Source organism: Rana temporaria, chromosome 1 (genome assembly GCF_905171775.1).
Source record: "Rana temporaria chromosome 1, aRanTem1.1, whole genome shotgun sequence".
NCBI lineage: Eukaryota > Metazoa > Chordata > Amphibia > Anura > Ranidae > Rana > Rana temporaria.
The window spans coordinates 352,422,343-352,445,435 of NC_053489.1; the positions used below are offsets into that span (position 1 = coordinate 352,422,343).

The 23,093-nt window shown below is 44.1% G+C and overlaps 1 protein-coding gene across 1 annotated transcript; it reads left to right on the forward strand.

Moving 5' to 3' along the window:
• Positions 1-8,994: 8,994 nt before the first annotated feature.
• Positions 8,995-16,928, forward strand: LOC120909219 (protein DVR-1-like). The gene is made up of 2 exons (XM_040320945.1): positions 8,995-9,373; positions 16,001-16,928. Exons 1-2 carry the CDS (start codon positions 9,106-9,108, stop codon positions 16,813-16,815), a joined length of 1,083 nt encoding a protein of 360 aa, XP_040176879.1. The 5' UTR covers positions 8,995-9,105; the 3' UTR covers positions 16,816-16,928.
• Positions 16,929-23,093: the final 6,165 nt, after the last annotated feature.

Consider the following 23,093-nt stretch of genomic DNA (forward strand, 5'->3'; position numbering starts at 1 on the left):
TAATACATCTGAGTAAGTAAATTTGGCACTAGAAGTGCACTATTTTTGGAGAGAACCTGGAAGACAGAAAAATATCGAAAAAGCAGTAATGACAAACAACTGTATAAAGTCCAATAGTCTAATTATTTATTAGTTGTGAGAATATTCCTTTCTTTGGGGGGCCGAATTAGAAAGAAATATGATCTGGCATAGCAATGGCCCCCCGACCCATGAAGTACTCAACATATTTGTCGCGTACCTCACGAGCAGATTGGGGGGCCAAGCCAGCGCGACCAGTGTCCAGGCCAGGAATGTTCTCTGAGGGTAGTCCTGCCTCAGAGCCCATGGGGGCTAGGTACGTCTGGGAGTGCCTGCGTAGAAAATTGTGCAAAATGCAGCAGGCAAATATAATGGTGTTCAATTTATATTCCGCCAAATGTATCGATGTCAGGAACAGGCGGAACCGGTTGGAGAGTATCCCAAAGGCATTCTCGACTACCCTCCGAGCCCTGGCCAACCGAAAATTAAACACACTCCTCTCTGAGGTGAGGGTCCTCTGGGGAAAAGGCCGCATTAGGTGAGGTCCAAGCCCGAAAGCCTCGTCCGCTAGGAACACAAACGGAAGTCCTTCCACATTATCTTCATCTGGTGGCAATGCCAGACCACCAGTTTGGAGACGATCATAGAAATCAGTCCGTGAGAACACTCCCCCATCTGACATCCGGCCATTCTTCCCCACGTCCACATATAGAAACTCATACTGTGCCGACACCACCGCCATCAACACGATACTATGATAACCCTTGTAGTTATAATAGTAGGACCCCGAGTGGGGTGGGGGCACAATGCGGACGTGTTTCCCATCTATTGCTCCACCGCAGTTAGGAAAATCCCACCGCTCGGCAAATTGGGAAGCCACAGACTGCCATTCCTGTGGTGTGGAGGGTAGCTGTGGGGACAAACAAAAAAAGAGATTTAGTACTTTGGCACATAAACATTGCAAACATAATCCTACAAGCATCCTTGTGCAACTTTACATTTTTAAAATAGCATTTTCAAATTATGAAGGGAGAATTTTGGGGCACAAATAGATAGGCCCACTTAATTAATAAGAGACTCCACAGCCCTCTGATGGGGACAAAAACACTTTGAAGGGGGGGTGGGGGGTGTTTAAACTGTTTTTAGAAAACAAAACAAAAAAAAAAAAAAGTGGCAAGGTGGGTTGGCCCGAAGATAGCATGCTGGACAGGTTAATATTGGGTAAGATCCAAATATGCAGGTAGGCCAAAATAAAAATAACATGTAAAAGCTGATATCAACATGCATAGGGAGAAAAGGGAACGTTAGTTAAACACAAAGCATATCTGGGAATAAAAAATAAATGTTAGTTGCCAACATTATTAAAGACACATTGTGAGGTTAAAATGAGGAAACTTACCTTCATATACTCCTCGTGCATAACTTTAATGATGGCAGCACACGTGTCCGGTATGATGACCCCAAGCGCCTGCGGAGAGATGCCTGTCGAGAACTTGAGGTCCTGCAGGCTCCTCCCAGTCGCCAGGTACCGCAACGTGGCAATAAGCCTCTGCTCGGCCGTGATGGCTTGGCGCATCACAGTGTCCTGCCTCATGATATAGGGGGACAGAAGATCCAGCAGACTGTTGAATACGGGGTCCGTCATGCGGAGAAAATTCCTATAGTCATTAGGATTATTCTCCTGGATTTCCCTAAGCAGAGGCATATGTGAGAACTGGTCACGCTGGCGCAACCAATTCTTGGTCCAGAAACGCCTCCTCCCCCTGTTTCTGGCCAAAGTACTGGAATAATGAACATATCCAGCAGCCATCCCATAAACAGCACCAACTCGCGAAAATTGACGCTGCTGCTCCATCATGGCTTCAAACCGGCCGGCTGGTCAGTCAAGAACACACTCCAACAGAAAGCACAATCAAATCCAGCGGTACCTGCAAAGAACGCACGACACACAGATACGAACGCACAGTACGAAACTGCAAAGCAGAACGAACTGCACGCCTGTACCCGAATGCCAACTACGTACCCACAAGCACACGCACTGAACGAGAAAATACTACCTGCTAAAGCCTGGAGACCGAGAAGCGCGAATCAGCTCTAACCAAACCTTCACTAACACGAGCAAAGCCGTAACTAGCAAAAGCGGAACAGAGGGCGTCGCCATTGACTTTGGCCTTTCCCTTTATAGTGACGTCAAACGTGGATTACGTGCACGCGTTCAGGTCCGCAGGGAAATATGGTCCGCTGGTGTGTACAAGCCAGCGGGCCAAATGAAAAAACAGCCTTGTACGCCGGAAACAGCCCGTCGGACATTTCGAGCGAACATGTTTGGTCGTGAGTACTCGGCCTGAATCTAAGCCGTCGTACATTTAAGTGTATTCTCAAATTGAGATACACTTAAATGTAGCTAAGATACGACTGCCTGCGCCGTCGTATCTTAGCTGTCTAGTTCCGCCGGCTGCTAGGGGCGTGAATGCTGATTTACGCCTAGAATGCGTAAATCAGCGAGATACGCCTATCCACGAACGTACGCTTGCCCGTCGCAGTAAAGATACACCAATTACGTAAGGCTATTTCAGGCGTAAAGTTAGTCGAACAAAAAGCTGGCCTAGCCAATGTTAAGTATGGACGTCGTTCCCGCGTCAAATTTTGAAAATGTTACGTCGTTTGCGTAAGTCGTCCGTGAATGGGGCTGGACGTAATTTACGTTCACGTCGAAACCAATAAGTCCTTGCGGCGTACTTTGGAGCAATGCACACTGAGGTATGTCCATGGACGGCGCATGCGTCGTTCGTTAAAAACGTCAATCACATTAGGTCATGGTTTATTTACATAAAATACATTGAAATTTGGTCAGTTCAGCAGGGACCGAACGAATCTTGATTCATGTAAGGGGACAGTGGTTGACTGTACAGATGTTGATCTACCAATTGACTTCTGTCTAATAAATGCCATTCAATCAGCACCGTCAGCCACATGATAGCTCAGCGGGGAGGATTCCCTTATCCACCGCGAATATGTGAATCGGGTTGTAGGCAGGTTAAGTCTGTTTTTTCCACTGTAGGTGGAGCTGGACGACAGCAGCATTGCAGTTATAGGGGAAGTCAAGAGGAACATGGTTCCTCTATGGTTTTCTGGGTCACTGAGGAAGTTATCCGATTGGATGCTGCTGACTCATGTGACTCTGGTAGCCATGATGGGTAAGGCCCTGTCTCCCAGGCTTGATGCGCATGTAGGTAGTGTTCGGGCAGGTCACCCGTCTGACAGGGACAGTGATTATTGGCAGAGAGAGGTTCCAGATGAGTAGCGATCAGACTAAGGAAACACCATCTTTCCTGGACACCTCCCCATTTGGGCACGGACCAGCCAGGCAGCATTCCGTCCCTCAAGACAGATGCTGTCGGTACACACAAAACCTGCTCTGTTACACATCACTGTGCATTCTGTGAGTTTTCCTGGGTTTGGGCCTTGTTATGAGTTACCAAACTTTAACTTTAATACAAATTCTGTTCCTGCAACTGGACTCTGAGCCTGCATTCACACATGAACATTTTTTGATCTGGCATAGCAATGGCCCCCCGACCCATGAAGTACTCAACATATTTGTCGCGTACCTCACGAGCAGATTGGGGGGCCAAGCCAGCGCGACCAGTGTCCAGGCCAGGAATGTTCTCTGAGGGTAGTCCTGCCTCAGAGCCCATGGGGGCTAGGTACGTCTGGGAGTGCCTGCGTAGAAAATTGTGCAAAATGCAGCAGGCAAATATAATGGTGTTCAATTTATATTCCGCCAAATGTATCGATGTCAGGAACAGGCGGAACCGGTTGGAGAGTATCCCAAAGGCATTCTCGACTACCCTCCGAGCCCTGGCCAACCGAAAATTAAACACACTCCTCTCTGAGGTGAGGGTCCTCTGGGGAAAAGGCCGCATTAGGTGAGGTCCAAGCCCGAAAGCCTCGTCCGCTAGGAACACAAACGGAAGTCCTTCCACATTATCTTCATCTGGTGGCAATGCCAGACCACCAGTTTGGAGACGATCATAGAAATCAGTCCGTGAGAACACTCCCCCATCTGACATCCGGCCATTCTTCCCCACGTCCACATATAGAAACTCATACTGTGCCGACACCACCGCCATCAACACGATACTATGATAACCCTTGTAGTTATAATAGTAGGACCCCGAGTGGGGTGGGGGCACAATGCGGACGTGTTTCCCATCTATTGCTCCACCGCAGTTAGGAAAATCCCACCGCTCGGCAAATTGGGAAGCCACAGACTGCCATTCCTGTGGTGTGGAGGGTAGCTGTGGGGACAAACAAAAAAAGAGATTTAGTACTTTGGCACATAAACATTGCAAACATAATCCTACAAGCATCCTTGTGCAACTTTACATTTTTAAAATAGCATTTTCAAATTATGAAGGGAGAATTTTGGGGCACAAATAGATAGGCCCACTTAATTAATAAGAGACTCCACAGCCCTCTGATGGGGACAAAAACACTTTGAAGGGGGGGTGGGGGGTGTTTAAACTGTTTTTAGAAAACAAAACAAAAAAAAAAAAAAGTGGCAAGGTGGGTTGGCCCGAAGATAGCATGCTGGACAGGTTAATATTGGGTAAGATCCAAATATGCAGGTAGGCCAAAATAAAAATAACATGTAAAAGCTGATATCAACATGCATAGGGAGAAAAGGGAACGTTAGTTAAACACAAAGCATATCTGGGAATAAAAAATAAATGTTAGTTGCCAACATTATTAAAGACACATTGTGAGGTTAAAATGAGGAAACTTACCTTCATATACTCCTCGTGCATAACTTTAATGATGGCAGCACACGTGTCCGGTATGATGACCCCAAGCGCCTGCGGAGAGATGCCTGTCGAGAACTTGAGGTCCTGCAGGCTCCTCCCAGTCGCCAGGTACCGCAACGTGGCAATAAGCCTCTGCTCGGCCGTGATGGCTTGGCGCATCACAGTGTCCTGCCTCATGATATAGGGGGACAGAAGATCCAGCAGACTGTTGAATACGGGGTCCGTCATGCGGAGAAAATTCCTATAGTCATTAGGATTATTCTCCTGGATTTCCCTAAGCAGAGGCATATGTGAGAACTGGTCACGCTGGCGCAACCAATTCTTGGTCCAGAAACGCCTCCTCCCCCTGTTTCTGGCCAAAGTACTGGAATAATGAACATATCCAGCAGCCATCCCATAAACAGCACCAACTCGCGAAAATTGACGCTGCTGCTCCATCATGGCTTCAAACCGGCCGGCTGGTCAGTCAAGAACACACTCCAACAGAAAGCACAATCAAATCCAGCGGTACCTGCAAAGAACGCACGACACACAGATACGAACGCACAGTACGAAACTGCAAAGCAGAACGAACTGCTAAAGCCTGGAGACCGAGAAGCGCGAATCAGCTCTAACCAAACCTTCACTAACACGAGCAAAGCCGTAACTAGCAAAAGCGGAACAGAGGGCGTCGCCATTGACTTTGGCCTTTCCCTTTATAGTGACGTCAAACGTGGATTACGTGCACGCGTTCAGGTCCGCAGGGAAATATGGTCCGCTGGTGTGTACAAGCCAGCGGGCCAAATGAAAAAACAGCCTTGTACGCCGGAAACAGCCCGTCGGACATTTCGAGCGAACATGTTTGGTCGTGAGTACTCGGCCTGAATCTAAGCCGTCGTACATTTAAGTGTATTCTCAAATTGAGATACACTTAAATGTAGCTAAGATACGACTGCCTGCGCCGTCGTATCTTAGCTGTCTAGTTCCGCCGGCTGCTAGGGGCGTGAATGCTGATTTACGCCTAGAATGCGTAAATCAGCGAGATACGCCTATCCACGAACGTACGCTTGCCCGTCGCAGTAAAGATACACCAATTACGTAAGGCTATTTCAGGCGTAAAGTTAGTCGAACAAAAAGCTGGCCTAGCCAATGTTAAGTATGGACGTCGTTCCCGCGTCAAATTTTGAAAATGTTACGTCGTTTGCGTAAGTCGTCCGTGAATGGGGCTGGACGTAATTTACGTTCACGTCGAAACCAATAAGTCCTTGCGGCGTACTTTGGAGCAATGCACACTGAGGTATGTCCATGGACGGCGCATGCGTCGTTCGTTAAAAACGTCAATCACATTAGGTCATGGTTTATTTACATAAAATACATTGAAATTTGGTCAGTTCAGCAGGGACCGAACGAATCTTGATTCATGTAAGGGGACAGTGGTTGACTGTACAGATGTTGATCTACCAATTGACTTCTGTCTAATAAATGCCATTCAATCAGCACCGTCAGCCACATGATAGCTCAGCGGGGAGGATTCCCTTATCCACCGCGAATATGTGAATCGGGTTGTAGGCAGGTTAAGTCTGTTTTTTCCACTGTAGGTGGAGCTGGACGACAGCAGCATTGCAGTTATAGGGGAAGTCAAGAGGAACATGGTTCCTCTATGGTTTTCTGGGTCACTGAGGAAGTTATCCGATTGGATGCTGCTGACTCATGTGACTCTGGTAGCCATGATGGGTAAGGCCCTGTCTCCCAGGCTTGATGCGCATGTAGGTAGTGTTCGGGCAGGTCACCCGTCTGACAGGGACAGTGATTATTGGCAGAGAGAGGTTCCAGATGAGTAGCGATCAGACTAAGGAAACACCATCTTTCCTGGACACCTCCCCATTTGGGCACGGACCAGCCAGGCAGCATTCCGTCCCTCAAGACAGATGCTGTCGGTACACACAAAACCTGCTCTGTTACACATCACTGTGCATTCTGTGAGTTTTCCTGGGTTTGGGCCTTGTTATGAGTTACCAAACTTTAACTTTAATACAAATTCTGTTCCTGCAACTGGACTCTGAGCCTGCATTCACACATGAACATTTTTTGTGATCCTACAATCCTGCCCGCCATTTCCGGACGCCCAGGTGTGAATGACAAATTGTTGTTCATTTCAATGGCACCTAAAAATGCATAAATTGTGCAGCAATTGAGACAAATCGCATTGCATAAAGGATGTCACCAAACAGAAACTCCTGGACTTTTATTGGGCTACAAGCTTCACGCAATGCGGTTTGCTGTGACTGCAGTGCAACAATACTGCACCACGTTTTTAGGTGCCATTCAAATGAATGGCATCTGAAATGTGCGTTGCAATTTGTAATTCACACCGGGCTATTCTGCCCGCGATTCAAAACGCCCATGTGTGAATGCAACCTTAGTGTTTACTGCCACCGCACCACTCCGCACCTCCCCACAGGGTAAAACGTAATCATCTCTGGGCTGCTTAAGGCTCGGTTCACATATATGTGAATTGTTTTCAATCTCTTTTTATTATTTTTTTTTTTAAACATTTAATACAAATACATATATACGTTCCTTGCTTTATAAAATAGTGCCCCCTGTTGTTAACAAAGAGCACTGATCTCTCAAAATGAATTTTATATTCTAACTATATATCAATACATTATTCTTTTATCATACTACATAGAATCCATTGCAGTATCTTTCTTCCATTAATTACAAACTTTCAAAACCACAACCCAGCAGGAAAAAATTACCGCCTGCCACGCGCAATCGTGGGCACGAAAGGCAGAACAGGGACGTGTGTGGGTGTAAACAGCCAGCCAGCCAGCCAGCCAGGGAGACATTGTCCCGATGCCCGGCTGCAGGGATCGTGAAATGTCTCCCTGGCTGTTATTAGCGCAGCGCCGTGCACACTTCCTGGCGGGCTCTGCACGTGTTCTATGCGAACACGCCAGAGCTCATCCTTACTCCTGACTTAAACACGGATGGCACCAGATTAAAAAAAATATACAGTATTCAGAATCACCGGTTTTCCCGATCTCTCCATAAAGAGTACCTGTCAACACCTATCACTGCCAAGAGATGTTTACATTCCTTGTGACAGCAATAAAAGTGATAATTTTTTTTTTTTTAAAACACAATTTAATAATAAAACATTTTTAAAGCGCCCCTGTCCCTGTGAACTCGCAAAAAAAAAACGCATACGGAAGTCGCGCCCGCATATGTAAACGGTGTTCAAATCACACATGTGAGTTATTGCTGCGATCGTCAGAGCGAGAGCAATAATTCTAGCCCTAAACCTCCTCTGTAACTCTAATCTAAAAAATTAAAGCACCGCCTATGGAGATTTTTAGGTACCGTTGTTTGACGCCATTCCACGAGTGCGTGCAATTATAAAGCGTGACATGTTTGGTATCTATTTACTTGGCGTAACATCATCTTTTACATTATAGAAAAAAATGTTACTGTTTCGTTTTTTTTTTTTTTTCTAAAGTTTAAAACACTGCTACACAAATACTGTGTGACATAAAATATTGCAACAATCGCCATTTTATTCTCTAAATTCTCTGATAAATATATATATATATATATATATATATATATATATATATATATATATATATATATATATATATATATTTGGGGGTAGGTCAAGGATAGGCTTAGTCATGAAAGGGTTAAAGCATTTCCCAGCTTGGCATTATATCAAGTATGTCAGAGAAACCCAAGTAAACATATAATTGTCATACAAATCAATCAGGCCCATTCATATATCTGCACTGCAGGAGGAATACCTCTGACATTATATTACTTTGTTGTGTATTTTTGGGAATGTAAAAATGAATGGCAGAGCGGTAATAAATATGCACATCGAGTAAGCTTTTACTGTGTTTTAAAACCATATCAGAGTATTTTCTACAAACAATGATATATTTAAAACTTGAGCCAATGAAACATCTATTGTGCAAATTAACAATGCCTGTCAAAGCACAAAATCGCATGCTCAATGTGCATTAAAAGCAAATAAAGCTACATGCATTTTCACCACTGTGGATCCAGACATAAAGTCTAACTCCATTTTCTTTACTAAGTTCATTTGAACCAAGCAGGTCCAAACAAACTATAAAAGTGAAAAGTACCCCGGAGAGAGGCTTTAAAACTGCACATAGTCCATGTTCCAGATTAACACCCTCTGAAGCTGGCCACAAGTACTTGTAATTAAGAGCTGATTAGACTTCAAATAGGATAGCTACAAAGCTCCACTTGTTAGTTGTGGATACAGATTACAAGGATGCTGTGGCTTAGGCTATGGGTTTTGCTTTGTCTTTTTCTTTCAGTGACAATGGATTCTGAAATGGAACACAGAGAACTCATGCTTTTAAGAAACTTGGGTTTGCCATTTAGGCCAAAACCTGTCTCCCCCCCTCCCGTACCTTCTATATTATGGAAGCTCTTCAATCAGAGGATGGGCCCCTCCGCCGCAAAAAAGAATGCTAATTTGTGTTTTGTGGAGGACTTTAATGTCCCTGGTAGCATCATCAGGGCATTTCCTGACCAAGGTAAGCGCAGGCTTTAAGGGTTTGAACATGCATTAGGGCTGGTTTAGTAAAGGAGAGCATAAAAGTAAAGCTGAACATCTCTCAGACAACATGGTCAATCTAGTTTATGAACATACACTTTGCAATGTTTCTATTGTATTAGATCCTCATCCTGGCTGTTCCATGTGCAGATATTGGGGTCCATGAACACCGGGTGTAAAGAAAATGCTGCTTCTACAGGTTTGTGGAAGCCAGGGGCGGACTGACCATTGGGACTCTTGGGCACTGCCTGAGGGCCCCATGCCACTAGGGCGCCCCATCAGGGTTGCCAGGCTCAATAAAACCAGGGACAGTATGTAAAAATCTGTGTGGGGTTTTTTTTTTTTTTTTTTACATCTGTCCCTGATATGTCCAAAACCGACATGCTTTTGATGTTTGAAAATCCTGAGATTTTAGCTGCCCCGCCTATGCACTGCCTCCTGGCGTGGTGGCCATCTGTAAGCCCGGGGGCCCCACAATCTTCTATTGTCCGGGGGCCCCACAATCTTCTATTGCCCGGGGGCCCCATAATCTTCTATTGCCCGGGGGCCCCATAATCTTCTATTGCCCGGGGGCCCCATAATCTTCTATTGCCCGGGGGCCCCATAATCTTCTATTGCCCGGGGGCCCCATGAGTTGTCAGTCCGTCCCTGGTGGAAGCCGTTGAGTGTTCAATGTGTCCATGCACATTAGGGTGTTTAGAGGCAGGGGAAAAAAGAAGTGCACTTTTAAAGAATATTTAGACAGATGGAAATTAGCACACTACTACTTTTTTTTTTTTTTTTTTTTTGCATTTTTCTTCTGGGGGAAAAAAAGTCAAGCTTGTAGGAGCGTTGATGATTTATTAGCGTATATGAAAGGGGGGGGGGGGGGGACTGCTTGCAAAAAATGTTTATCATGTGGGGGTGTTTTTGTTTTTGTTTTGGTGGGGGTGTGTGTGTGTGGGGGGGGGGTTATAGATGTTAGAACCCCTGTCAGTTGTGTGGTTTGTTTTTTCCATCTGTGTCCTATTGGAGAGATTTCCCTTCCTGTCCCATAGCCAAACAAGAAGTGAGAGGAAATCCCTTTTTTAAAGTGTGAGAATTGCTGGTTGTTACCATAACTAGTGTAACCATTGGAAGAATTCCCCTCTTTTTAGATCCCTTTCACACTAAAGTAGCGCAAAAACTGCCAATAAAATGTTGGTTGTTTTTTAGGTGCTAGTGGTGTGCTTTCTGCCCCCCCGCCCCCTTTTTTTTTTTTTCCCCTCCTCCTTTGTCATGTGGCAATGTGACCTCGAAAGAGAGCCATTTTGCTGTGCTTTTAAGACACCTTGGAAGCGCTGCCCATTCATTTCAGGGGTGTTTTTTTTAAGGTACTTTTTAAAGTGCTTGCAATACATTTTTCATTGCCCTGCAAGCGCAGAGCCCCAGTGTGAAAGTGGTCTTGCTGCTCTAAGGTTAACCCAAAATTTTGTGATTTACCATCAGTGATGGCAACAAATAAATATGACCTAGAGCAGGAATCTTCAAACTACGGCCCTCCAGCTGTTGCAGAACTACACATCCCATGAGGCATTGCAAGACTCTGACATTCATTGACATGACTAGACATGATGGGAATTGTAGTTCCTGAACAACTGGAGGGCCATAGTTTGAGGACCCCTGACCTATAGGGTGAATCTCTCCAAATGAGGACACTGACCACAATAAAGGCCACTGTTCTAATCGCTCTCCACTCTAAACAACTAAAATAACGTTTTTTTTTGCCTTTTAGTTCTACTTTTAAATTTAATGGAACCCAGATCATAATTTTATCCATTTGTGGGTTCCTGAAAGCTAATTACCGTAAATCGCACAATGGGAAGATGATATGCAAACCTAGGTCCTTGTGCAACACATTTTCTATCTAAATGTGTTTTAGCAGACCATAAGCATTTCTGGATGGCATACATTTATTTTTTTCACTGACTCTTCCTGGCCCTGTACACTCAAGCATCTGCACGTATAAGAATAGTTTGTACAGCAAGCTTTGAACATTATTCCTCCGCTGCTTTACACTGGCCTTCAGATTGGGAATGGTAAAACCCAACTCCATGTTTAATGTTCTGTCATTTTTAACTTTCAAATTATTACAGGTACAGAAAAACCTTGGTTCGGGAGAAACTTGATTTGAAAGCGTTTTGCAAGACAAGCAAAATTTGACTTTATAGTAGCGTCATGTCACAACTGAGTATAAAAGAGGAGAGGCGCCTCCCAAGTGTAGCAATATGGTTACATTTAATGAAGGTACAACATTTAGCAACATATTGCTATACTTAAGGCTGCCATACACGGTTCGAATTTCGAAAGAACTTTCTTTCGAAAATCGTATCAAAGAATTTTCGTACGAATTTCACACCGTTGGTGGGCTGCAGCAACAGCCGATTTTTGTGCGGCAAACAAATTTAAGGAATCCGACATGTTGAAATTTTTTTGAAAAACTAACGATTTTCTGATCAATGATGGGAGAATCGTGCGAGAAATGTAATTAGAAAAAAAATATGCATGTGCAAGAAATGAATATTCCCGGCAACATGAATTTCGAAAATCACTAGTGGCATCATCGGATCACAAAAAAAAAAAAATTCTGATTTTGAAAAGAAAATTTGTTTGAAATTCGACCGTGTATGGCCTGCTTTAGCGGCTCCTCTTTTATACTCTGTAGCTCCTGCTGGGTTTTGCTTCTAATCCCCTTTTGGAGGCTTCAATTTGTGGATGGATATCTTATGGTTCCTCCACCTGGTCGCATTGCTATAATCTTTTTATATGGACTATAAACTGAGGGCCCTATGAATAAATGGTGGTGGAACCAATCATTTTGCGTTTCCATTATTTCTTATGGGGGAGCTTGCTTTGATACAAGAGTGCTTTGGATTACAAGCATGTTCCTGAAACAAATTATGCTTGCAATCCAAGGTTTTACTGTACTTGTATAGCACTGTTTTATGCAGCAATTTACATATATATTATACAATTGCATCTGTCCCTGCCCTCAAGGTGCTTGGTCTATGATCCCTAACTAAAATTCATACACGCACACATACTAGGGAAATTTCTACCAGCATGTCTTTGGAGTGTGAGAGGAAACTGGAGTACCCCCACACAGGCACAGGAAGAACATGCAAACTCCATGCAGGTACTGCCATGGTTGGGATTCCAACTGACAACCTAATGCTGCTAGGCAGAGGTACTAACCACTGTGCTTCCCCAAAATAATGTATTAAAAAATCCATATAACCTTTTATAATGCATCTAGGACTTTTTTCATGTCTTTCCTGTCCTGAAGGCTATAAGATTGTATAATACAGATGTGAAATATAAATATGTTTTATTTATACATAGCCTGAGAACTTTTTCTTTTTCTCTGTGGCTTCCCTCTTTCAGTTCATGTTGCCTGAGTGGGAAACCACTTGGGCAGAAGTAAGGATGTCCCAGGTTATGAATGGCATAGGAAATTATAGAGGAAGTGCCCCTAGCACTTAAAAGAAAGGAAACATCTTGTATGTGCCAAGTGGTTTCATATACCACTTCACTCTTTCCTTTCCTCCAGCGTTTATAAATTATTTCAACTTCCCTCTGCTGGTAAGATTTGAAAACGATTGCTCTAGTTTATGAAAAAGGTACGCTATATGGTCAAACATTTGGACACCCAGTCAGTACAAGTATACAGCTAAGCGTGGACAAGCCTCCAAATTAAATTCAGGTGTTTGCAGTAAGAGTACAGCATCTATAGACTACATATTTTAGACCACTGGGTGCTTCAAACCATGGCATAACCCAGAGGTGCCCAACCTTTTGAAGAGCGAGGGCCACTTAAGCAACTTTGTAACTGGTCGCGGGCCACAATGAGGGGAGTGGGTGGATGACGGGTCCGTGTTCATTCTGTTCTGCATATACAGAGTGGGCACCAACACAGCCAACTCTACTCTATGGGCCCTCTGATCTGCCCAGATAGAGTGTGTGTGTGTGTGTGTGTGTGTGTGTGTGTGTGTGTTTTTTAATCAAATCAGATTGGTGGTAGGTGGGTGTAAACGGCCACGTCTGTTTACCTCTGCTCCATAGAAGTGAACGGAGGGTCCGATTGGGTTGGACCGATCGTATCAAAGGGGCCTGAGACTGTTTTCACACTGATGCGCTGTGGTTTACCCAAACAGAGGGTAGAGTGCAGTACACCTGTGGCTTTCATGCAGGTTAGCTGCACTTTGCCATAGACTTCCATTATATCCTGCAGGTGTGGTGCACCAAATCTGCAGGTAATAACAGAAGTCTATGGTTCAGTGCAGGTAACCCACGGGTGTTCTGCACTGCAGATTAGTTTGAAAGCAGCCCAGTAACCACTGCTGAAAAGAGATGCCCATATATACACTGGGATTTTAGTAATAAACTTGCCTTTAAGTCTACCTATTGGGTATATCCACACTGATGCTCTGGGATGGCGGGACAGCAACCCACCATCCCAGAGCAGGAGGTCATGGGCCACATCAGAGGGCTCCACGGGCCACTGGTTGGGCACCCCTGGCATAACTTTTTTTGTTTTTAGCAGGACTTCTAGCACTACATTACTATGCACAAAGCCAGGCCCAAAAAAAACGTTGTTTGGTGTGGAGAAACCCGAGTAGTCTGCCCAGAGAGCCTTGACCTCTGACTGGGCACAACTTCCAACAGGCCCTCAAAATCTTGTGAAAAGCCTTCTGAAAAAGTGTATACTCTAGGTAAAGGCTGCAAAGGAGAGGGTGGCTAAATCTAGATTAATGCCCATGGATTTGTGATGGTAGGCCCTGCAAGCTCATGGAAGGTGTGATGGACAGGTGGACACAAAATTTTGGCCATATAACATAATTGTTAGTAAAGGGTGGGTACCAGGATACCGGACACACGGGTGTTATGGGGAGCAAGACATGCTACAATCGCTGAAGAGAGAGAAAATAAAAAAATTCCCTTTAAGTGTGTGCTGGGTGCTGGACACACAGCTGCTATGTGAAGCATGATGTGTTTTTAATCACGTGATTGCAAACAAGAAGCTCTATTGGCTTCCTTTAGAAAGTCCTTGGGGCACTGAGCTCTGCACCCTGAACACTCCCTCCTATAGCATTGTTCCCTGCTGTGGTGTGTAATTGGCGGGACCTGTTCCTTCACTTCTGGTTTCTCTCACTCATCTCGGACGTCTGAATGTGGATGACAGGCGACTTGTGTGAGCTGTTAATACAAGGGGTGGGAGAGACATCTGATGTAAATGAGGCCTCTGATGGGGACATCTGATGTAAAAGGGGGCTCTGAGGACCCCTTATGTTAAGTAGTTTTATTTTACTTGAAATGTGGATGTGATTGGCCTACTGCAAGGGTCTCCGAACTTTCGAAAAAAAAAGGCCGGTTTACTGTCCATCAGACTTTAGGGGGGCCAGACTGCGGCAATTTGGAGTAGAAATTGTCCTGCCATCAGTGGAAGTAAACAATGCATCTTTAGTATAAGAGGAAGGAATAGCGCCCCATCAATGTCAGTGGGAGGAATATCGCTCCATCATTGTGTCTCATCGTTGGTACCAGTGGGAGGAATAGTGTCCCATCATTGGTATCGGTGATTGATTGATTTTAATTGATTGATTTTAATATTTCTTTACAGCGCCACATACACCCTGAAGGGTGTGTCTAAGCGCTGGAAGGAGGTCCGCTGGTCTATTCTGGACCAAAAAGCAATCCAAGAGAAAAAAGAAAAAAGACTTCGTAGACGAACTGATGGCTCGTGTACATAAAAGAAAGAGAAACCATATAAAATATCAACAATAAAAACAAACGGTAGCAAGGGGGTTTGGAGTGAGGGGGACATAGGGTGAGGGGAGGAGGGGCCAGGTCAGTTTAATAGACGTGGTCATAATCAACTTGCCCCAAAGAGGAAGGTTTTCAGAGCCTTTCTGAAGGTAATAAGAACAGTGGACTTCCTCAAAGGCAACGGGAGAAGGTTCCAAAGCGAGGCGGCTCTGGCTCTGAAGGATCGGCCACCGAACGAAATCAACCTTACTAGAGGGATGACAGCAAAGTCCTGATCGGCCGATCTCAGTGCCCTGGGGGGGTGGTAATGTATGGCCATGTTATTAATGAACAGTGGGCCATGTTGTTTGAAGGCCCTGAACATAACACACAAAGCCTTGAATTCGATCCTCCTTGGTGAGATGAATAGTGCCCTATAATTGTCAGTGGGAAAAATAGTGCCTCATTGTTGGTGTCGGTAGGAGAAATAGTACCCCATTGTTAGTGTCAGTAGGAGAAAAAGTGCCTCATTGGTATCGGTGGCAGGAATAGCGCCCCAGTTGTCACCACCAAGAATTATGCACGATTGTTGGTATCAGTGGGAGAAATGGTGTCTTTTTTATCAGTAAGAGTAAAGGTACCTCGAGGGCCGCATAAATGCGAGCAAAGAGCCACATCCGGCCCCCGGGCCATAGTTTGAAGGCCACTGGCCTACTGTGTTGGTGACAGTGAGGCTGCATTTGATGGTCGGTTTTATCTATCAGTAATGATGCATAATAACCTGATAAATGGCTATTTACAGTCCTGCACTACTAACAGTTGAATTTTTTATTTTTTTTGCCAGGGCGGTTTGTTGACCCTCATTCTACTAACCCAACTACTACATTATGCCTGGAAAAGAGACTATTTTTCAATATATCAATAATGGAGAAAGAGGAGAGGGTAACCATGGGACGCCTGGAAGTCCGATTCGGCCAGAATACCTACTATGGACGTCTATTTGACCTGCGACTCTACAGAATTACACAGCTGTCGCTAAAAGGAATGGGAAACCAGAAAACGAGCAGAAAACTCTTGACTGCCCAAACATTCCGTTTGCTTCACAAATCCCTCTACTTTAATTTAACAGAGACTTGCCAGAGTTGGGAGGACCCTCGTAAGAACTTGGGTTTGACCTTGGAGATCTCTCCAAGAAAAGAAGGGAACTTGTTAGCTGGTCAGTTGGATGAGTGTCGAGGAATACAAACCTTTCTCTATACCTCTCTAGTAGCTGTGACTCTCGATTCTGTACAGTGTAAGATGTCACGAGCTAAAAGAAGTTATGGCAGGCTTCCATTCCTTCCCAGCAATATCTGTAAAAGAAGACGCCTCTATATTGAATTTAGGGATGTTGGGTGGCAGAAATGGGTCATTGCCCCTCGGGGATTCTTTGCCAACTACTGCCATGGTGAATGCCCTTACCCGCTAGCAGATGTGCTGAATGGATCCAATCATGCCATCCTTCAGACTCTTGCCCACTCCTTTGAGCCTGATGTTCCCCTTCCCTGTTGTATACCCATAAAGATGTCTCCTATATCAATGCTATTTTATGACAATAGTGACAATGTGGTGTTGAAACATTATGAAAATATGTCTGTGGATGAGTGTGGCTGTAGGTAAGAACTAGCTGGATTTTTAGGTCCGATTTAATTATATTGTTGTTCTGTATTCTAAAAATGTCTCATGTATTGTACATTTTATCCTAATATATTCTTTAGCTTTGTATAGATTAATTATTTCATGTGCTTTTTTTTTTTTTTTGCTCCTTTTTTTTATTTTTAAAAGTACTGCACTAATTCTAAATAAAAGGTTTTCTATACATATATCAGGTAGTCTTACCATTTTCTTGTCTACTTTTGGTCTACCACTTTTCTGCAATAGGAAACTTTTTAGTATGTATATTTGATCATGTTTGCCTCAAATATTGCTCTTGGTCATAACAGTTGACTTTTTTTTTTTTTTGGGTGGTTTAATAGGGATGGGGGTACTCTCCTAACCATAGGGTTGACGCCTAACAAATGGGAGACTCCATGTTAATGCGTGGATAATTAAATTGCTATGCAGGAAATGGAGCACAGTACCGACTGTGTGTGTGTGATATATATATATATATATATATAATCTATTATATATATTCAAATTTAATCTATGGGAATGTTTGATAATTCTTCCAGAAGTGTATTTGTGAGATTGGGCACTGATGTTTTTGTTGTGTGCTTTCTTCCTCCTTTTCTGTGCACAGAAGTTAATAGTCAAGTTAATATGATCAGACTGTACAGTGCTTGATTACCTCCCCCTATCTCCAGGCATGACATGGCAGCAGAAATTGTGGGTGGAGATGGTAATAAAACCCTGCAGAACCTCTCCCCAACAAATTCAAATTAGGGGAAGGAGGTTATTTGTGCTAGGAGGGGCGATTGGAGGAGAGGATTTACAACCTACAGACCACTTAACTATGCCTTACAAACGACATTTTATTTTATTTTTTCAGAGGAAATTTTTTTGATGCAGATGCATGCGTGTGCCATTAATTCTTAATGGCACTCCCATGCATTCACCAATTGCATGTACATTTGCGCCCACCAAAACACATGGTACTGCAGTACCATGCATTTTGGTGGGGTACAATTTTAAAATCATGCCAGCACTTTTTTTATTGTTGCGTGTTTCAAGAGTATAGAGCAGCCTATTAAAGACAAGATGTGGGAAAACAAGCCTTCAAGTCTTCGGACTGTTGTGCCCCAGCATTGTGTGCAATTCTAAAGGGTACCTTGACTTAAAAAAAAAAAAAAAAAAAACACTGATCTAAAGTACTCCTCCACTTGTATTACCAGATTCAGTGGGATATTGGGCGATGTCAGTACTATGCTGATCATTGTCTAAGCACTTGTGTTCTGTAGACTTAAAGGATTTGTTTTTTATTTTCTAAATGGGTTCCTTTTAAGCTAGTGCATTGTTGGTTCACCTTTTTCTTTTTTTCTTTTTCTTTTTCTTGCTTGCCCCCATCATCCGAGCTGTTCTGGCTGGGGGATAGTTGGCCAGAACAGCTTACGGAGGAGGAACAGGAAGTGAGAAATTCAGACAAAGAAAACAAAACATTTAGAAGGAAAAGGTAAGTGAACCAACAATGCACTAGCTTAAAGGAACCTATTTGGGGAAAATAAACAAACCTTTACAACCCCTTTAAAGCTGTCTTTTGTTAAAGGCTATCCCAGTATTGTGCTAAACAATGTTCTCCTTTTTTGGGAAGAATCTTTACCTGAGGACCTGCAGTGCAAGGATCTCTCTGGTGCTCTTTGTGTGGCTCTGTTCCCACCTCCTTTCCTGCTGCCTGTTAATCAGTCATCAGGTGGGGAAAGCTGTATCATGAGGAAGCAAAGCCCTGCTTCTCTACCAAGAAGGTCACCTCCACACAGATGGTGAAGAACAAAGCATGATAAGACCCCTTTCACACAGCCATTTCGATCAAGTCCGCCTGTCAGTTTTTCAGGTGGATCTGACCAGAAGGTCCCTTCTTCCATATGGACAGGAGGGTGTAAGCTAACAAAAAAAATGGAAGAGGAGGTGTAAATGGACACCAGATTCCATTTACTTCCATCTGCCCAGGGAGCATAGCAGGCTCTGTCCTAGGCCACTTTGCAGAAACTGAGCAGACATGCTCTGCTCTGATCGGCAAGGGATCTGTGAGCTGACCCCCCCCCCCCCCCCCCTGCTGATCAGATAGAATCTGCCTCATGTGAAAGGGGCCTAATAAAAAAAGATCAGCAACAGAGATATCACAGTCAATACTAATGACTAGTGCTTTGCCCTCTGACTGCATATTTGGGTACAACTTCCACAGCTTATTTCCTCTTTAAAAGCTCTCCTGCAACCTTGTTTCTAAATAAAGATTAAAGTAAACCTGTCATGAAAGAATTAAGATGGCGTTTATTGTTGCGTGACTTTAATTTTGATTCTTTGGCTTTAATTCTCTGAGATTCACTGACTTAGAATATATGCAGATCTGGAAAGTTGAAAAGTCTGAAATGCACATTCGTTTGTTTTTAGGTCAGCGACTTAGGAGTATTGAAGCTAGAAGGTGTGCATGGCAGCAAAAAGCATTTTAAAATGAAGAGGTCATTAGTGGCAGCATTTATGATGTGTAATTTACATATGCACATTTGTAATGCAGGTAAACTGCCCTCAAACTAGGGAGTCTATTTATGATTACAAATCTGGATGAATGTGCAAGTATTCACACAGCCACGATGAATTCTGACCATATTGTATAGTGATTTCATGTGATTGCCAGCCCCATCTAGTGACAACAATGCAATATTTTTCCTTAAAGGATTAGGTCACCTTTCCAAAAATAATGCACTTTTTTTTTTTTTTTTTTTTTTTGCAGCTAAATTGCATTTTTTTTTTTTTGTAATGGACCTTAGTAGAAAATGGTAAAAAGAAACTGTGCTAGGATAACTACAAATATATGATGGCCTGAAGCTCTAAAAAGGTAAGCAGCAACTAACCTGAAAACCTAACAGTGTAAAGAAGTGAGAAAAATGTATATAGTTGCGCTAATATCAAAGGAAACCTTTATGGAGAAGGTGACCATAAATGTGAAGGTTACATGAATGAACATGAATCATGAATTAAAGTCTGCATAAACAGTACACAAATTCTCAAATGTGAAATTAACAAATCATGAAATAGGCCATGGTATAGACCTATGTGCAAAAACCAAATACAGATCATAGATTGTTATGAACAACACATGAACTTTGAGCCCTGCAATGGGCTATAATCCTAAAAACACAGTGAAAAAAAGAAAGTCCATATGGTTGCAATATGAGGAAACACCCAGTGATAATCAAAATGACAGCTGCTCTTTCTTCTCAAGATCCGCATGCTAAGTGAATTCCACCACCAGTGTAAGTGAAACTGCTTACCAGAGCCAAAGGTCCCTTATGATGTAGGACCAAAACCAGCATAAGTGTTAAACCCAGCAGACACGACAGAACACTGCATCCATAGCGATGATACAATGTGATGGTACGACAAACTCCTCAGCATAAACGTCAATTGGTATGGTATAATGCAAAGAAAGCAGATGCCTCGATAGTGTAAAACCAATGACGTTTATTAAAATATAAAACAAACAGTAAAAAACTCACATTTCGTAAGTGTAAGAACAGCCTGTTGTGCTGGCCGGACGCAAACAGGAAAACCCGTCCATATGGGAAACCGAGCAGATGAGGGTGATGACGTCAGCAAGCCGCTCGTTCCCACCGACGCGTTTCGTGATAGGTCACGTTGTCTCGGGGCACGGGCGGCGTACTGCGTCATCCCCTCAAATAGTGACAACAATTAAAACCAAGCCTCGTTCCGAAGGGATGCACGCGCGTATCCCCTCTCGGGGATTTCACGCCTCTTTTTGAAACGCCGGCTAGGCACGACTCATCTCCCAATCAAAACGTATAAACGTAGAATGGGGGCGGTCGTACGCCCGACGAATCCAAATGTGCAAACCCCGAGGAACAAAAGGCTGCACTCAGCAACCAGAAGTCACATGACAAAGGCACATGACACCTGGTTTCAGAAACATTTAAATAAACAATCAAACCCTCTCGATAATACCACTTAATCACCATAATAATAAACTATAATCAATGGCAATATAAGAAGTCACTCCCGAGCATCAGGTCTTTAAAAGGGCCCGACCCCCGAGGATAGATGGAATGACTACTTAGAAAGAGTTGATGTAAAAAAATATATATGAAAAAAAAATATATATAGTGACAATAAAAGTGTAAATTATTAATAAAGTCACTTAGTAGTTTGCCATAGATATTTGATAACGCAGGCATCTTTACTACACCTTATGAGTTATGAATAAAGGCGTTGATGTCTGTATCCACAATGAGTCCATAGGGCAGATAAGTTCTCAGTCGGTATACCCATGACATTTCTTGTTTTGAGATTTCTCGAACAAGAGAGCTGCCCCTCCAATGGGGCCTATATTTGTCAATACTAATGTATAAAGTACCAGAGGGATCCCTTCTGTGCGCCAAGTCATAGTGTCTGGATACAGAGCAGGGTCGGCGCTAGCGCAAGGCAACATGGGCACTTGCCTTACGGCGCCAGGGAACAGGGCGGAAAATTGACCGGTCCGTGACAGTCACCCAATCATTCAGATAGTGTGTGTGGTGTGAGCTGCCGCTGTGGGCGGCATCTGAAGGACGAGTCCCCGCAGCGGCGCTGACCTGTGCAGTCACTCTCTCAGTGTGTGACAGTCTCACTGTCTCGTCCTTGGCTATGCGGCCTACGCAGCACCTACGTCCTACGTCAGTGAGCCCCTGGTTCCCCTGGCCGCTCAGCCGCATGATGTGAAGGAGCGAGGGCTGCAGGAGGCGGAGCAACGGACGGACCGGACCCGCACCAGCAGGCAGTGCAGCCTGCGGCATCATCCTGGAGGCGACGGCGACCTGTTGAGCGACTCGGGACGGGAGCCGCCCGGTGCACAGATTGGTGTTCAGAAACAGGTAAGGGGGACCGACCTGTTTTAAAGTTTCCTGTTTAAAAAAATAAAAAATAAATGCACTTTACAAAACCACAAATAGTTTGCTATCTTTCTCTGTAAAAGATAAATAAGTTAAACGATCACTTTAAGCATCATAACCATTAAAGCTTAATGTAGCACATATATAATGTATGGTGTGTGCGTATGCGCGCGTGTGAGTGTGTGCGTGCCGGTGGGGGGGGGGGGTGGCAAAATGCACCTTCGCCTGAGTTGCCAAAAATCCTTGCACCGGCCCTGATACCGGGTGCTTCTCAAAGCCCTTGCTAATGATTGCGATGTGTTCCTTTAGTCTAACCCGTAATGCCCTCTTGTTCCTTCCTACGTATTGACGCCCGCAGGGGCATTGTATCAAATAGACCACCCCTTCGGAGGAGCAGGTGATAAAAGGTTCCACCTCATACGTCCTGCTGGTGCTGGTAGATGCAAAATGGGTTATTTTTCTATTGTAGAAAGAAATGTTTGGACAGCCGCACTCTGGAAAAACCTTCTCGGTTGCCTTTTATTGATAAAAGTTATCAAACACCATACATCACAGCAAAGACAGGGGCATACAGCTGACGTTTCGCACTACAATCAGTGCTTACTCATAGCTAGTAAGCTTACTCAACAATTCTCTCTAATAGGTTCATAGAGAAGGGATATGATCCATCTGCCCTCTCGGGCTTGGTGCAATCCACCAGAGAGACAGACAGGGAGTCTCTTCTGAGGGATCGGGCCAGGGAGGTGGGGGGGGGAGGGAATTTTCCGTTCCATTGATCACCACATTTTCAGTACAACACCAAAATGTCAAACGTCTGATACGCAAGCACTGGCATGTGCTAGCGAGTGATCAAGTATTGGCCCCTTTTCTTCCGGAGAAGCCGCTAATTGTATTTAGGGGAGCCTCTTCACTATCTAACCGCATTGCCCCCAGTGTCCAGGACCCCCCACAGGAGAATAGGACCTTTTTGCAAAATCTCACTGGATACTATAAATGTAAAAAGTGCCAGGTTTGCACCTTAAACAAATGCCAGGATAGAAAAATCACCCATTTTGCATCTACCAGCACCAGCAGGACACCTGCTCCTCTGAAGGGGTGGTCTATTTGATACAATGCCCCTGCGGGCTTCAATACGTAGGAAGGACCAAGAGGGCATTACGGGTTAGACTAAAGGAACACATCGCAAACATCAGCAAGGGCTTTGATAAGCACTCGGTATCCAGACACTATGACTTGGCGCACAGAAGGGATCCCTCTGGTACTTTATACATTGGTATTGACAAATATAGGCCCCATTGGAGGGGCAGCTCTCTTGTTCAAAAAAATCACAAAACAAGAAATGTCATGGCTATACCGACT